The 17,023-nt window shown below is 41.7% G+C and overlaps 1 protein-coding gene across 2 annotated transcripts in view; it reads right to left on the bottom strand.

Annotated features, from left to right (window-relative positions):
• The window catches only part of DYRK4 (dual specificity tyrosine phosphorylation regulated kinase 4), a 52,716-nt gene extending 36,371 nt beyond the window's left edge, over positions 1–16,345 (bottom strand). The window contains exons 1-3 of one of the 2 annotated variants that reach the window (XM_045364566.3): positions 16,210–16,345; positions 12,653–12,746; positions 6,054–6,080 (exon numbers count right to left, since the gene is read on the bottom strand). In XM_045364566.3, coding sequence (XP_045220501.2) covers positions 6,054–6,080; positions 12,653–12,739 — 114 coding nt within the window. In that variant the 5' untranslated portion in view covers positions 12,740–12,746; positions 16,210–16,345. Of the gene's footprint in view, positions 1–6,053; positions 6,081–7,796; positions 8,064–12,652; positions 12,747–16,209 lie in introns of those variants that run through there. The other variant, XM_065523591.2, reaches the window with a different exon arrangement.
• Between the last annotated feature and the right edge of the window lie 678 nt (positions 16,346–17,023).

The raw sequence follows: 17,023 nt of genomic DNA, 5'->3' as shown, positions 1-17,023 counted from the left end.
CAATGGCTTAAGAAAACTTTGTCTAGGCTCCCAGAGAACTGCTTCTACCTGCATCAGAGCACTCCCATGCCTCAGTGTCACTTGGCCATTGTGTGTTTTATTTTTTATTTTTATTTATCATTATTATTATCATGATTATTATTATCATTTTGAGAAGGAATCTCGCTCTGTCGCCAGGCTGGAGTGCAACGGCGCGATCTCGGCTTACTGCAACCTCCGCCTCATGGGTTCAAGTGATTCTCCTGCCTCAGTCTCTTGAGTAGCTGGGACTACAGGGCGCACCCACCACGCTCAGCTAATTTTTGTATTTTTAGTAGAGATGGGGTTTCACCATGTTGGCCAGGATGGTCTCGATCTCTTGACCTCGGGATCCACCCACCTCGGCCTCCCAAAGTGTTGGGATTACAGGCGTGAGCCACCGCGCCCGGCGCATTTGTGGTTTATGCTCCCATTAGATTGTGCATATTCTGAAAGAAGGAGATGTGCATTGTTTATTTTTGTATCCCAGCACCAAAAGCAATGCTTGGTTCTCAGTAATCACATATGGGATGATTCATAAAAGTCCATCCGTCAAGGGTCATTAGGCCCCACAGGAATAGAGAAAAGGACACAGACTTCAGAGTCGGACAGATTTTGACTGGCATTCCTCCTCTGCCGCTTGCTGGCTGTGTGGCCTTGGCAAACCATTCATACTCTCTCAGGTAGAGCTGCCTTTTCCACAAAACACGACTAGCAAAAAGTTAAAAGGTGCAAGACAACACGGTGCTGTGGGTGAGAATTAGCAAAAACTATAAACACCAGAATCGGATCCCCCCCAATATTTCCAAATACTTGTATTTCCAAATATAATATCCAAATATTGGAATTATCCAGTACAACTTATAAATTATGCATAACTTGCTTAAAGAAACTAAAGAGCCTAAAAATGTGAGTAAAGTGTAAGACTCCATGCAAATAACACAACAGATTTAAAAATGAACAAATTAGAACTTTCAAAACTAAAAACTATAACAGTTGAAATTAAAAACCAAATGAACGGGCTTAATAACATATTATACACAGCCAAAGAGGGCATGAATGAACTGGAAAAGACAGGTTTGAAGAAATTAAGCAGCAAACACAAAGAGACAAAGAGATAAAAAATCTGGTCAGAGATGATAGACACAGAGGATAAAACAAGGTTTAATGTACATTTAGAGTTTCAGAAGAAGAGAAAGAATCCGAAAGAGATAATGACAAAATGGCTAGAATAATTTTTCAGAACTGATGAAAGGAAAATTATGAAACTTGTAGAAGGCAATACCTGTATAACCCAGAGTAGGGAATGATTTATTAAGACAAAAAGTGCATACCATAAGTTTACCTGCCTTTAATTAATTACTTCTGTTTATCTAAAAACAACATAAAGCAAGTAAACAGAAAACCCAAGATTATATAAAAGCTGCAGGATAGAAGACATTAATATACAAAAGTCAGTTGCTCTCTTATATACCAGAAATGAACCATTGGAGTTTAAAATTAAAAGTGCAATACCATTTACATTAACACTCCCGAGAAATTGAAATACTTAACTATAAGTATGATAAAATATGTATGAGATCCATCTGAGAAAAACTACAAAACTCTGACTGAAGAAATCAAAGAGGATCTATATAAATTGAGATATTTTCCATGTTCATGATAGGAACACTAAATATCATTAAGATATTAGTTCTTCCCAACTTAATCTGTAGATTCAACACAATCCCAATCAGAATCCCAGCAAGTTATTTTATGGACATCAACAAACTGATTCTAAAATTCATATGGAAAAAGAAAAGACCTAGAATAGCCAACACAAAACTGAAGAACACTAAAGTTAGAGGACGGATGGCCCAACCTCAAGACTTACTAATAAAGCTACAGCAATCAAGTCAGTGTGGCACTGAAGAAAGAATAGACAAATAGTTCAATGGAACAAATAGAGGCCCCATAAATAGACCCACTCAAACATAGTCAACTGATCATTGACAAAGGAGCAAAATCAATTCAATGGAGAAAGGCATCTCTTCCACAAATAGTACTAAGCCCAGCATGGTGGCGCACACCTGTAGTCCCAATTACTCAAGGAGGCTGAGGCCAGAGGATCACGTGAGGTCATGAGTTTGAGACCTGCCTGGGAAAATAGCAAGACCTATCACAAACAAACAAACAAACAAACAAAAACAGTGCTGGCACAATTGGACACCAATGTAAAAAAAATTAATCTAGACACAGACCTTATACCTTCCACAAAGATTAACTCAAAATGGTTCATAGACCTAAAAAGAAATCACAAAACTATAAAACTTCTAGAAGATGACATAGAAGAAAATCTAGGTGACCTTCAGTTCAGTAATGACTTTTAAGCCACAATAAAAAAGCACGATCATGACGGAAAAAAAAATGGGTACACTGGGCTTCATTAAAATTAAAACTTCTTTGCAAAAGACTTTGTTAAGAAAACGAAAAGAGAAACCACGGACTGGTAGAAAATATGTGCAAAACACATACCTGAGAAGGGATTGTGCCTAAGTATACAAAGAACTCTTAAAATTCAACAATAAGAAAGCAATCCAATTAAAAATTAGCAAAATATCTGAATAAACACCAGCTCTCCAAATAAGATATATCGATGTCAAATATGCATATGAAAAGATGCTCAATATTATGTTGTTAGGCAATTGCAAATTAAAACAATGAGATGCCACTACACACCTACTAGAATGTCCAAAACCACACTTTGACACACCAAATGCTGGCAAGGAGGTGGCATAACAAGGATTCTTATTCATTGTTGGTGAGAAGGCAGAATGGTACAGCTTGTTTGGAAGGCAGTGTAGCAGTTTCTTATGAAGCTAAATGTAGCCTTAACATACAATCCAGCAATCATGCTCCTTGGTTCACCCAAATGAACTAAAAAATGTGTGTCCACATAAAAACCTACACATGAATGCTTATAGCAGACTTATTTATAACTGCTAAAAAATTGGAAGCAACCAAATTGTCCTTCAGTCAGTGAATGGATAAACAAACTGGTACACCCGTACAGTGCAGTATTACTCACTGATAGTTACACCCGTACAGTGCAGTATTACTCACTGATAGTTACACCCGTACAGTGCGGTATTACTCACTGATAGTTACACCCGTACAGTGCGGTATTACTCACTGATAGTTACACCCGTACAGTGCGGTATTAGTCACTGATAGTTACACCCGTACAGTGCGGTATTACTCACTGATAGTTACACCCGTACAGTGCGGTATTACTCACTGATAGTTACACCCGTACAGTGCGGTATTACTCACTGATAGTTACACCCGTACAGTGCGGTATTACTCACTGATAGTTACACCCGTACAGTGCGGTATTACTCACTGATAGTTACACCCGTACAGTGCGGTATTACTCACTGATAGTTACACCCGTACAGTGCGGTATTACTCACTGATAAAGGGAAATAAGCTATCAAGCCACGAAAAGACATGGAGGACATTATTGCTAAATGAAAAAAAGCCAGTCTGAAAAGGCAACACACTGCATTATTCCAACGATACAATATTCTAGAAAAGGCAAAACTAAGACAACAGTGAAAAGAGTGGTTGCCAGGGGTTTTGTTGTGGGGGGAAGGGATGACTAGATGGACAGTGGGGTATTTTTAGGTCAGTGAAACTATCCTGTGAGGTGAGCCAAGATCATGCCACTGCATTCCAGCCTGGGTGACAGAGCAAGACTCCATCTCAAAAAAAAAAAAAAAAATTATTGTTAGCAAATTGGCAAACTAAAAAGTCACACATATCAGGTAATAAAAAGGATGTGGAATGACTGAAATGAGTGCACACTGCTGGTGACAAGGTACATTTGCGCCAATGTTTTGGAAAACTGTCATTACCTGGTAAAGTTACGCATTCACATATCCTGTTACCCAGCAGTTCCCCTCCTGGGAAGATACCTTAGAAATGCCCTTATACAGACGCACTGAGAAATATGCACAAGAATGCCCATAGCAGCATCATTTTCAATAGCAAACATGGCCAGGCACAGTGGCTCACGCCTATATTCCCAGCACTTTGGGATGCCGAGGCTGGTGGATCACTCGAGGTCAGGAGTTTGAGAGACCAGCCTGGCCAACCTGGTGAAACCCCGTTTCTACTAAAAATATAAAAATTAGTTGGGCATGGTGGCATGCACCTGCAATCCCAGCTACTGGGGAGACTGAGGCACAAGAATCACTTGAACCCTGGAGGCGGAGGCTGCAGTGAGCCGAGATCGCGCCACTGCACTCCAGCCTGGGTGACGAAGCAAGACTGTGTCTAAAAAAAAAGAAAAAAAATTTCAATAAAAAATAAATAAATAGCAAACACACAAGAAAAAACAAAATGTCCGTTAATTGTAAAACTGATTTAAAAAAATGTGGGCCGGGCGCGGTGGCTCACGCCTGTAATCCCAGCACTTTGGGAGGCCGAGACGGGCGGATCACGAGGTCAGGAGATCGAGACCATCCTGGCTAACACGGTGAAACCCCGTCTCTACTAAGAAATACAAAAAACTAGCCGGGCGAGGTGGCAGGCGCCTGTAGTCCCAGCTACTCGGGAGGCTGAGGCCGGAGAATGGCGTGAACCCGGGAGGCGGAGCTTGCAGTGAGCTGAGATCCGGCCACTGCACTCCAACCTGGGCTACAGAGCGAGACTCCGTCTCAAAAAAAAAAAAAAAAAAAAAAAAAATGTGGTGTTCCTGTATAACAAAACATGGCAGTTAAATTAATTGATAACCAGTGTTCCTAGAACAAAGGTGATATTCATAGTATTTGAAGACTCGGGGCACAGGTAATGATCAATCAGAAGAGGCCTAATCAATCCCGTGAAAGCCAGCCAAATGTTATACCAGTGTACGCTGGCTTAGCACTGAGCATAAAAAGCAAGTTGCAGAAGAACACTCAACAGTATGATTCCATGTATGTTTAAAAAAAAAACACGCAAAATGAGCCAATACATAGTTTAGAAGGTTTAGAAACAGATAAAGAAAATTAGTGGAATAATAGATGCAAAACTCAAGAGAGTAGTTATCTCAGAGGGAACAATGAACAGGACAAGATGCAATGGGGAGGGACACACATGGGACTGCTTTCTTTTTTTTTGTTTTGTTTTTAGATGGAGTCTCGCTCTGTCGCCCAGGCCAAGTGCGGTGGTGCAATCTCGGTTCACTGCAACCTCCGCCTCCCGGGTTCACGCCATTCTCCTGCCTCAGCCTCCCGAGTAGCTGGGACTAAAGGCACATGCCACCACACACAGCTAATTTTTTGTATTTTTACTAGAGACAGGGTTTCACTGTGTTAGTCAGGATGGTCTCCATCTCCTGACCTCATGATCCACCTGCCTTGGCCTCTCAAAGTGCTGGGATTACAGGCGTGAGCCACCACATCGGGCCTGGGACTGGGACTGCTTTCTTAAAACCTTGTGTTGGGTACACACAAGGGTGATCATTGTATTGTAGTATCATTCTTTATACTTTACACATATTTCTTTAATATTATTTTATATATACTCAACAATTAATAATAAAAGGTGTTTCTTGAAAAGCATTCATGAATTACAGAATGAAATCTGAATCCTGATTTCAGCTTTTATTCCCAGAATGACTTCAGGTGCCTTGCTATATAAATCTCTTTAGATCTCAGTTTCCTCCTCCGTAAAATGGAGGTGATGACCCCCTCAACATTGTTGAAAGAAGCAAATAAACACTGCTATAACACACACCGGGACAGCGGGGATTGCATTCCCAACATCTCCTTATCCCCACCTCCAACGTCAAACTGATACTCTATTTGTCATGGCCTGAAGAAGCTTTCAATAAAACTATCTATTGCTCTGATTAATTCTTGTACTCAGAGACATGTCCCCCATCCGCCAATTCCTGCTCACTTCACATTCCTTTGCCAGAAACCAAAGGTAATTTCAAATCTTTGTTCTCCTTTCTTTTATTAGAAATTAAAGCACCAATGAACACGCAGAACAAAGGAACTGGTACTTACCATGTAGATCTCAGAAAGAGTGGGGCCCTAGGAAAGAATGGGGGAAAGTATGTAAAACTCTCCTTCAGGGCCCCAAATCCATTCCAAATGTAGATATTATATAGAAGTAAATGCCTATCTTCATTGAGCCACTGATTCTAGATTGGCTGCTTATGGTTACATTTTAAACGTTTTAATGTTAACTTGCAATGATCATTACAAGTTCTTCTAGTTTAGGTCTTCCATTTGTATTTAACAGGTGAATGCATTACCGTAAATAATACTGTGCCACCCTGAAAACCCAGACAGAACTAGCAATTAACATCTCTGCTGCTTGCTCGCTCTTCAGCTTGGACTGATTTCCATTCCTTTGCCCAACACCAAATGGTCAGATCAGGGTTTGGTTTTGTTCCTGCTTTTGGTATAGGAAGTGCTGATGAGACACGGAAACGAGACAGTGAATGACCCTCGGATATCCTCTTCCACTGTGTGACACTCATTGATAAACCCATCTCTTACAGGAAGCCCCTTTCTGTTAAATGGAGAGACGGAAGATAAAAGCAACCAGTATTTATTGGGCTTCCAACATTTGCCAGCCGGAGAGCTCACGTTCTCTTACCTCGTTTAGCACCACTGCAATCAGGGGATATAGGAACAATTATTCCAGGTTCACAAACAGCAAAATGTCCTAACTGAGGTCTCACAGCTGGTGATGAAATGGACACCTGTCCCCACACGATAGAAAAGAACTTTTTAAAAAATGTCCATGACCCCTAAAGATTCTGATTTCAGTAGGGTTTAAAACTTCCCCGGGTGTTCCCAATACACAAACAAGGCTAAGAACCACTGGTCTATTCAGTTCCAACGCTTTAACTGCCAGGGAAAATGAAGGTGAGTCATCACCATTCTCAGCATTTAATCAAAACATCTGATCTTCCTACAAAGAAGCCCAATTTTAAGCTTTATGAGAGTTTTGTGGCCTGTTTTATTCTCCACTGCATCGCTAGCCCCTAGAACAATGTCTGAAACGAGTCGACAGTAAATATTTGTAGAGGAAACAAATGAATAAAGACACTCCTAGTTTTTATTCCACAAGGACACATCAAGTGCTAGTCTGTGAGAGGCACTGACCTAAGTTCTAGGGAGCTGGCACTGAGCTAGTCCAATAAACCTTTGCCATTGTGCAGTCTCCATTCTAGACCAGCACTATCCAATAGAAACATCATGTGAGTCATGAGTATCGTTTTAAATTTTCTGGTAGCCACATTAAAGAGATAAAAAGAAACAGATGAAATTAATTTTAATAATGTGTTTTATTTAACACGTTATATTCAAAATACTATTTTAACACATAAACAATATAAAATTATTTTACAACTGTATTGACGCATTAAAGGGCATACGATAAAATGTATATTTATATCAATATGATATAAATAAAATACGATACAATATGACAAAATATAAACCCAACTACAAAAATTACTAATACATCATTTGACATTTATTGTTTTCACACCAAGTGTTTGGAATCTGGTGCATATCTGACACTCACAGCACACCCCCAGTAGGACACATGCCAGGGGCCATGTGCCAAGGGCCACCATATCGGACGGCGCAGTTCTGGAGGGCAGGAGAGACAACAAACGAGTAAGCAAACAGATTTGTCATTAGAAAGGGAGGGGAAGGAAAGCCTCTCTCAGGAGGTGATATTCAGCAAGGGAATGATTGAAAGGCTCTAAGAAATTAACAGAGAAAAAGTACCTGTGCTTTCGGTGCTGAAACTAGAAATGTGTCTTCAGTATAATTCTGGATGTGCTTTGTAGCATCTTGTGGCTGTCGGGGAGATCGTAATGTAATATCCTAAATTACCAGCTTCCATCCCTAGGACTCTCTCCCAGGTTCTCTTCCTGGTATAGCCTAACCTGTGATCCTGGAGCTCAGCTAGCTCCTTGAGTCCCAGAAACCAGCTGAGGCAACGCTGAGATGCAGAAAAGCCGGATGTCCTCCAGCCTACTGGGTGAGATGACTGAGGACCAAAGGGCCTCTTTTCCCCCTGCCGGCAGTTCCGAGAAATGCAACACGGAGCATTTTCCTGAGAGTTCTTTGATCCTTGCCAGCTGAGCAGAAAGGATAGGGGCCCTCCACTGGCATCAAGGTTCTACCCCGTGTTAGTCCAATGAATAGGGCATCTGAAAAGAACTCCAGATTACTAGAGAGAGAGAGATCCACACTATTGTCTTAAAGTCAGGTGAAGTCACATTTTAAAATTTCCCTTGGCTGAAATGTTACCAGGACCCATATTAAAATATGTGAATACTTGATTATTATAAATATTACACTTATAATCTATAATTTTAAATGTTGTGAAAAACATAAATTATGATTAATTTATTTAAATATTTAAGTTGCCCTTTCAACACCTGCTTGGGGCAGTAGGCATCGTGAGATCCACAGCTCTCTCTTCTTCAGTGTTTTTTTTTAGATGAAGGGATTATAATTCATACAATTCATTTTCTTTCTCCAATTAGTATCATAACTGTCCACTGAAACCCAAGACTTCACGTGCAGAAGCCAGTTACTGAATTGTTTGCATTTCCTTCCTAAAACCTATTAAATTCAACTGGATGAGAAGTCTGTTGAGGAAAACCAGTAGATGTTGAAAAGACATTTATTTAAGCCCCATCAGAACAACTAGCAATACAAAGACAGTAGTTTTAAGTTTCAAGAGTATTTTTAAATGACATTGTGAATTTGCCAGTAATTATTGTAAAATACAACATAATCAAATCGATTTTGAATGTGACTTTTTTTATCCTATTTTATTTATTTATTTATTTTATTTATTTTTTTATTTTTTTTTTTTTGAGACGGAGTCTCGCTCTGTCGCCCAGGCTGGAGTGCAGTGGCCGGATCTAAGCTCACTGCAAGCTCCGCCTCCCGGGTTTACGCCATTCTCCTGCCTCAGCCTCCCGAGTAGCTGGGACTACAGGCGCCCGCCACCTCGCCCGGCTAGTTTTTTTGTATTTTTAGTAGAGAAGGGGTTTCACCGTGTTAGCCAGGATGGTCTCGATCTCCTGACCTCGTGATCCGCCCGTCTCGGCCTCCCAAAGTGCTGGGATTACAGGCGTGAGCCACCGCGCCCGGCCCTTATTTTATTTATTTTGAGACAGGGTTTTCTTCTGTTGCCCAGGCCGATGCAGTGGCTGGTGCAAGCACGGCTCACTGCAGCCTCAACCTCCTGGGCTCAAGCGATCCTACTACCTCAGGCTCCCAAGCAGCTGGGACTACAGGCATGCACTACCACACCCAGCTAATTTATTATCATCATTATTATTACTTGTAGAGACGGGGTCTTGCTATGTTACCCAGGCTGGTCTCAAACTCCCAGGCTCAAGTGATCCTCCTACCTCAGCCTCCCACGTGCTAAGATTACAGGTGTGAATCATCACGCCCCAAACTTATTTTATTTTTGACAATTCCTGTCATTGTAACTGCAACAGAGTTTGCTTTCTTTAAACTTCATTGAAATGTGTAAGGAACTTTACAGGACAACATTTAACAGAGCTATCATTATGCAACAGAGAGGCATGGAAGAGAGTGGTTAAGAATAGGGATTTGGTCGGGTGTGGCGACTCACACCTGTAATCCCAGCAGTTCGAGAGGCTGAAGTGGGAGGATGGCTTGAGCCCAGGAATTTGAAACCAGCCTGGGTAACATAGCGAGACCCTGTCTCTACTTTCAAAAATTTTTTAAATAACAATTTAAAAAGAATATGGGTTTGAATTCTGTCCTCCACTCACTGGCATTATGACCATGGGCTAATTGGCCTTGCTTGTATATCAGTTTTCCCCTCTGTAAAATTGGGGATAAAATAGCACTTGCTGCTAAGGCACGTGTGAGTCACCTCAGCACTCAATAAATGTGCGCTCAAGCAGCTTAAAAACGTGCACGTTGCGGCGGGGCGTGGTGGCTCACGCCTATAATCCCAGCACTTTGGGAGGCCGAGGCGGGGGGATCACGAGGTCAGGAGATCGAGACCATCCTGGCTAACATGGTGAAACCCCATCTCTAATAAAAAAACAAAAAATTAGCCGGGTGTGGTGGCGGGCGCCTGTAGTCCCAGCTATTCGGGAGGCTGAGGCAGGAGAATGGCGTGAGCCTGGGAGGCGGAGCTTGCAGTGAGCCAAGGTCATGCCACTGCACTCCAGCCTGGGCGACAGAGCGAGGCTCTGTCTCTAAATAAATAAATAAATAAATAAATGTGCAAGTTGCAAACCTCATGATGATTTTGCTAAAATAAAATCATAACCAAGATTGTTCTGTTTGCATCATATTTTAACATTTGAAAAGAATGCCATCTTTATTATATTACCATGTTTTGCTGGAGATTTATTATTTCAAATATTTTACAGTAATTTTTATTTTATCAAAATAAATTTGTTTTAGGTATTAAAAATTGCACCTATAAATTGCAAAATAAACGTGTTTTGTTATATGTGTTAATGGCACGGGTAGCGGGGTGGAGCAAAGGACTCTGCATTAGGGCCCATTTGTATGAGTTATAATCCCAAGGGGGACAACACTAGAGTTAAATCAGGAACAGCGCTTGGAAGAGGAAACCTAAAGTCATAATTTTAAGGAAGTGTATGTGATTTACAGGAGGACCATTTTTGCTAGGCCTTGGGTTAGGCTGCTGAACTCCAGTTCTCCCAATCAATGATGTAGGCAGGATTCAGAAGTCAAACCTGAATGCTTTGGGCTGAAGTTTGCTGCAAACTTTCAGGACAAAGACCCCAAACAATATGATCTTTTGAACACACTAAGAAATGCAAACTGAGTGGTGTTAGATTTTTAAAATACACCTGATTTAGAAGTTGATCCCATAGATGGTTATCACAAAGTCATCCCATCACAATTTTAACTTCAGTGCAGTGGCATTTTACTAGTTTTTGAGGCAGAGTGAAAGGAAAGACACCATGTCTGTATTAGAAAAAAAGCAGATCTTGGCCAGGCACGTTGGCTCACACCTGTAATCCCAGCACTTTGGGAGGCCGAGGCAGGTGGATCACTTGAGGTCAGGAGTTTGAGACCAGCCTGAACAACATGAAGAAACCCTGTCTCTACTAAAAATACAAAAAGTAGCCAGGCGTTGTGGGGAAAAGAAAGAAAGATCAGACTGTTACTGTGTCTATATAGAAAGTGGTAGACATAACAGACTCCATTTTGTTCTGTATTTGAGATGCTGTTAATCTGTGATCCTACCCCAACCTTGTCCTTGCAAGAGACATGTGCTGTGGTGACTCAAGGTTTAAAGGATTTTGAGCTGTGCAGGGTGTGCTTTGTTAAACAAGTGCCTGAAGGCAGCTTGCTGGTTAAAAGTCATCACCATTCTCTTAATCTCAAGTACCCAGGGACACGTACATTGCCAAAGGTCGCAGGGACCTCTGCCTAGGAAAGCTAGGTATTGTCCAAGGTTTCTCCCCATGTGATGGTCTGAAATATGGCCTCGTGGGAAGGGAAAGACCTGATCGCCCCCCAGCCTGACACCCGTGAAAGGTCTGTGCTGAGGACGACTAGTACAAGAGGAAAGAAGGCCTTTTGGCGGTTGTTGGCAGTTGAGATAGAGAAAAGCATCTGTCTCCTGCCCGTCCCCGGGCAATGGAACATCTCGGTATAAAACCCAATTGTATGTTCTGTTTACTGAGAAAGGAGAAAACTGCCTTAGGGCGAAAGGTGGGACTTGCTAGCCCAATGCTGCTCTTTATGCACTAAAAAGGTTTATGAAGATGTTTGCATATGCATATCAAGGCACAGCACTTTTCCTTAAACTTATGTCACAGAGATCTTTATTCATATGTCTTACTGCTGACCTTCTCCCTACGATGATCCTATTATCCTGCTACTTCCCTTTTTTCTAAGATGGTAAAGATAATTATCAATAAATACTAAGGGAACTCAGAGACCGGTGCCGGCGTGGGTCCTTGGTATGCTGAGCGGTGGTCCCCTGGGCCCACTTTTTCTTTCTCTATACTTTGTCTCTGTGTCTCATTTCTTTTCTTAAATCTCTCGTTCCACCTAACAAGAAACACCCACAGGTGTGGAGGGGCAGGCCACCCCTTCGGCGTGATGGCGCACGCTTGTAATCCCAGCTACTTGGGAGGCTGAGGCAGGAGAATCGCTTGAACCCAGGAGGCGGAGGTGGCAGTGAGCCGAGATCATACCATTTCACTCCAGCTTGGGCAACAAGAGTGAAACTCCGTCTCCAAGGGGAAAAAAAAAAGAAAAAAGCAGATCTTTTCTGGAAGTGTTCTTGAACTATTCCAGGACACTTCCAGTAGGATCCCACATATATAGAGCAGAATGAAAGACACCATGTATGCACTCACCTAGGGTCTTCTCGAATACAGCTCACCTGTTAGATGAAGGCCTTGCCCGTCTGCTGATTTTCCCTCCACACCCACCCAGATTTGGCCCTGCCAATCAGCGTGATCCTCCACACCTTTCCCTTTGCGCTGTCCCCAGAGGCGCTTGGGGCACACCCATCAGCACTGGGCCCTGAGTCCCTAGGTCCTCACGATGATACCTCTCTTCCCCAGTGAAAATTCAAGGATCTTTACCTTCACAGAGGTGAGCTTTTGTTTCTTTCTTGCTTTCAAAACCAGGAAGGGAGTCAAATCGCATTTCCTTGGCTTTTTAGCATCCATTTGAGTCCTGCAAGAGGGAAAGTAAAAAAGAAATTGGCAGGAGGAGTCAAATCTAAGTAATGGCCCACACACTCAGGGACAGAAGAAAGCAGGCAGGTTTGAAGAAGAGAAGGCAACAGGCTTAAAAGCAGGGGCAGGGTCCCTCTTTCTCCCTTGCTTCCTTCTGATGGTCATGTGAGGTCAGGAGGTCAGAGCAAGAGACAGAAGCCAGGGAAGGAGGAAGAGATAATCCGGTGATTAGCGGTTTAGACAACCAAGCCGGAAAAAACCATTTCCCCTACTTCACTGGAAAGTAAACTTCATGCTTCTGCCACAAACACAATATCCCCCTACAAGATGGGCATATTCGTGGGCTACTTAGACAGTTTAATGCCTATAGAAAAAGAAAAGGGGGACAATTGGTAGAAACACTTCCTCTAACTCTCATTTGGCCATGTTTGCATCTTTTTCATTCAGAGCACAGTTCTGTTAATAATTAACTTACTGCAAAACAGAAAAAAACCTTGCACACATTCATGGAATCTAGTGTAAGCAATAATTTCTACAAGTGGAAGGCGAGTCTTAGAGGGGTCTCAGGACACTCACATTCCCTGTTACATTAGCAGAGCACCTGCTGAAACTGCTCGCTCTGTGTCCTCTGCAAGTCCCTTTTCAGCTTCTAACCTTAGCCAAGAGCCGAGGGAATCGAGAATACACGAAACAGGGGCAGAACAGGAACCAAAGCAAATGTTATCACAGCTTCTGCAAATCACTCCCCTGGCAGGCTCTTGCAGACGCCACATAAATGATGATGGCACCACAACTCTGAAAGTTGTTCAGAGGATTAAAGAAAAGTCATGCTACCAGGTATTGTGGCATAACTATTAAAAAATCAGAACTCGTCCATAAAGGGAAGTTAAAAAATCATGGCACACATATGTTTTATGAAATATAATGCAGTCATTTAAAACATAAGGTAGATCTTTATATGTGCCCATAATGTATTGAGCAAAAACAGTAGAACATGTGTGTAATATAATCCTATATTTATTTAACAAAAAACAAAATGCTTGCATGTCTTTATACAGGCGTATTGAAAGATCTGGAAGAAGTGAACTGTAATAGTGACCTCTAAGAAGTAGGGCTGGGGGAGGTAAGTGGGAACATTAACTATAATATACACACACATACATACAATATGAAAAAATTCTGCACAAAAGCAAACAAAAATTACCAGTAACTTCTCTGCTTACGATCAGAGTTTCACTTCTTCCTTCTCTCCTTTCTTTCCATAAACATTTGCTGAGACAATTTCACTGATAAACCAGACATGGTCTCTGCCCTCAAAGAGAACTCCTTATCCAGGAAAGGAGGTACACAGAAGAAAGCAGATCATGACAATGCATGTGATCAATGTATTAATACAGGCTTGTGCAACCAGCTCCCAGAGCATGCTTGCAGGTGTTGACTAAGTCGGCTGGGGGAGCTGAGGAAGCCTTCACGCTTGAGCAGGGTAGAACCATCTCTGAAGAATGAGCAGGGCAGGCGGGAGTGTCAAGGGCAGATGGAGGAGGACACACAAATAACATAAATGCGAAAGAACATTGTCTTTTCCAGAAATTTTGAGCACTGTCCTTGGACATTGCTGGTGGAGGGCCAGGGAGGTAGATGAGGTTGTAAAGGGTCCCATAGCCCAAGTTGGAGTCTTGGAACCTACGTGGCTAAGCCTGGGCTGCAGATCAGCTGTGTACTCTGGTACCATCTCTCTGGCAATATCATGAAGCACGATTTGGAGGAACTAGGAAGGCATTTTGGGTGTCTAGGTAAGAGGGAATGAGAGTCTCAACCAAGGCAATGACAGTGAGGATAGAAGTATGAACTTGGGAAAGACCTGGGAGACAGAACAGGTGAAATTTTGGCCACCAACTGGACATAGAATTTGTAAAATCTCAACTTTGGGCAAAAACGAATACAACAATTTTTCCTGCCAAGACTCTGCATCGAGTGTTGCCTTCCTTTACTTCACAGAGATGTAGGTGACTATGAAAGTACATGTGGGATAGGTATGGTGGCTCACGCCTGTAATCCCAGCACTTTGGGAGGCCGTGGCAGGTGGATCATCTGAGGTCAGGAATTCGAGATCAGCCTGGCCAACACGGTGAAACTCCGTCTCTACTAAAAATACAAAAGAAGTTAGCTGTGCGCGGTGGCTCATGCCTATAATCCCAGCTACTCGGGAGGCTGAGGCAGGAGAATCTCTTGAACCCAGGAGGCAGAGGTTGCAGTGAGCCGAGATCGCGCCACTGCACTCCAGCCTGGGCAACAGAGCAAAACTCCATCTTAAAAAAAAAAAAAAGATAAATGTGAAATCTTCCAAACAACTGGAGCCCTTTCCTCTGTTCAGCTCTGACAGCTCTGGAGGTAGAGAAGGAGCAAACACTGAAGGAAATGCTGAGGAATCGTGGAGTCTTGTCTCAATGCCACCTTACACACAGTGCCATGATTTTGAATGAGCCGTTTGTCCTCTCTGTGCTCAGTTTCCTCACCTGCAAAATGATGAGACTGGACCAGATGACTTCTAAAGTCCCTTTAGGGTCTAAATTTCTTTAATTCTACAAAAATACTGACAGACTAAAAAAAAAAAAAAAAAATCTGTTGTGACTTATTCCAACTTTGCCATCCCTTAGATAATTCTGTGATTATTAAAGACTAATTTATGCCTTTCTTATTTTATGCATGAACTCTGGCTTCCAACAGTACAACTTAACCCTTGCTCAAACCTTTGCAAATGCTACCTTTTTATCCTCAAAATATGTGGTGAACTATGTGGAAAAGAATTAAAATGCTTTTTATATTTCGTTTGTATCTTGTTACACGAAGGATTGAAGATAACCAGTAAACTCAGCTCAGAACTAGAGTGAATGTTCCTTTGAGAACTGAAACCAAAAGTTTGGCCATCCTCATTTCCATCTTACATGCGGATCAGAGTTCCCCTTCCCCTTCCTCTCTTTCCTTGAGCGTTCAGTGGTGCGTTTGCCTAGAAGTTCATTTTTTTTACTTGGTCAAGAGCTTTCGCGTAACTTAATTATCTTAGGTGTATATATTTTTTGTCTCATATTGATTGTTAATCTTTCGGGGACACAGATGGTGAGCCTGCATTTTTTAAAAATTCCTTTTGGGGTAAGGACAGTGACTTGTCTATTGAACACTTGGTACAAATTTGCTGAAGGAAGAGAAATCTAAAATAGATTAATTCATCAAAAAATTCCAGAGCATCAACTGCGTGCCAGCTACTGTGCTAAGCATGGAGGATTCAGACATAAATAAAACAGAATCCTTGTTTTCAAGGAGTTCAAAGTCTCAAGGGCAAGACAGATCCACAGAGGTGCCAGCCTTACTGCACTGCATAGTATTTTATATTAATACACATACATTATCTATGTGTAGAGTACTTCAATATCCAGAAAGGAAACAAGTCTTTTGACATTTACCTGTTACGATTTTAGTATTTCTACTGCAATTGCCAGTTGCTCGATCTTTACGCCCTGGGGGCTGTCTTTGGGGCAGAAAGTGTGGCAGTGTAGGGTTTGCAGGGATTCTGTTTGCATTCTGTGAACAGGTGATAATGTTTTTAATGAACTTAAGTTACATTCATTTTTTAATTGATACATAATAGATGTATATATTTATATTTATATAATATATAATCAAGTCAGGGCTTCAAATTATTCACTACTAGCTGTTTTGAAATATACAATAGATTATTGTTTACTATTTTCATTCTACTGATTTATTGAACACTAGGTCTTATTTCTTTGATCTGACTCTATTTTAAGCCACACTCATTTCTGCCAAAGAGAATTCCTTGGACCCTCTGCATATATCCCTGAAACTTTTGAGGGTTCACGGACTCCCAGACTCTAAAGAGCTAGAAGAGGTTTTGGAGACCATTTCATCCATTTTCCCACCCATGGAAAGAATCCTCTTTCTATGGTATTCCTGACAATCACTCTGTCTATACTTGAATATTTCTATGACCGAGTGCACTGTTTTTCTAGGCAACCCATTTCACACCCAACTGTTAATTTACAGATGGTTGGTGCTTGGTATTTCTTGGAAGAATAAACTATATTGAGCAAAATTTCCTCCACTGATCCTTGGTATCCTCTGCAGAGTACTAAGGAACAAATCTGTCTCTTTTCTACCCAAGAGTTCTTGAATGTTCAAAAGCTGAGTAGAGAAAAGCTTTCTCTCCCCTGCACCTCCTCATCTCCAGGCATTCTGTGAAGTTTTTTCAAACCTGTC

This window comes from Macaca fascicularis, chromosome 11 (assembly GCF_037993035.2).
Source record: "Macaca fascicularis isolate 582-1 chromosome 11, T2T-MFA8v1.1".
NCBI lineage: Eukaryota > Metazoa > Chordata > Mammalia > Primates > Cercopithecidae > Macaca > Macaca fascicularis.
This window is presented reverse-complemented; position numbering and strand designations above follow the sequence as displayed.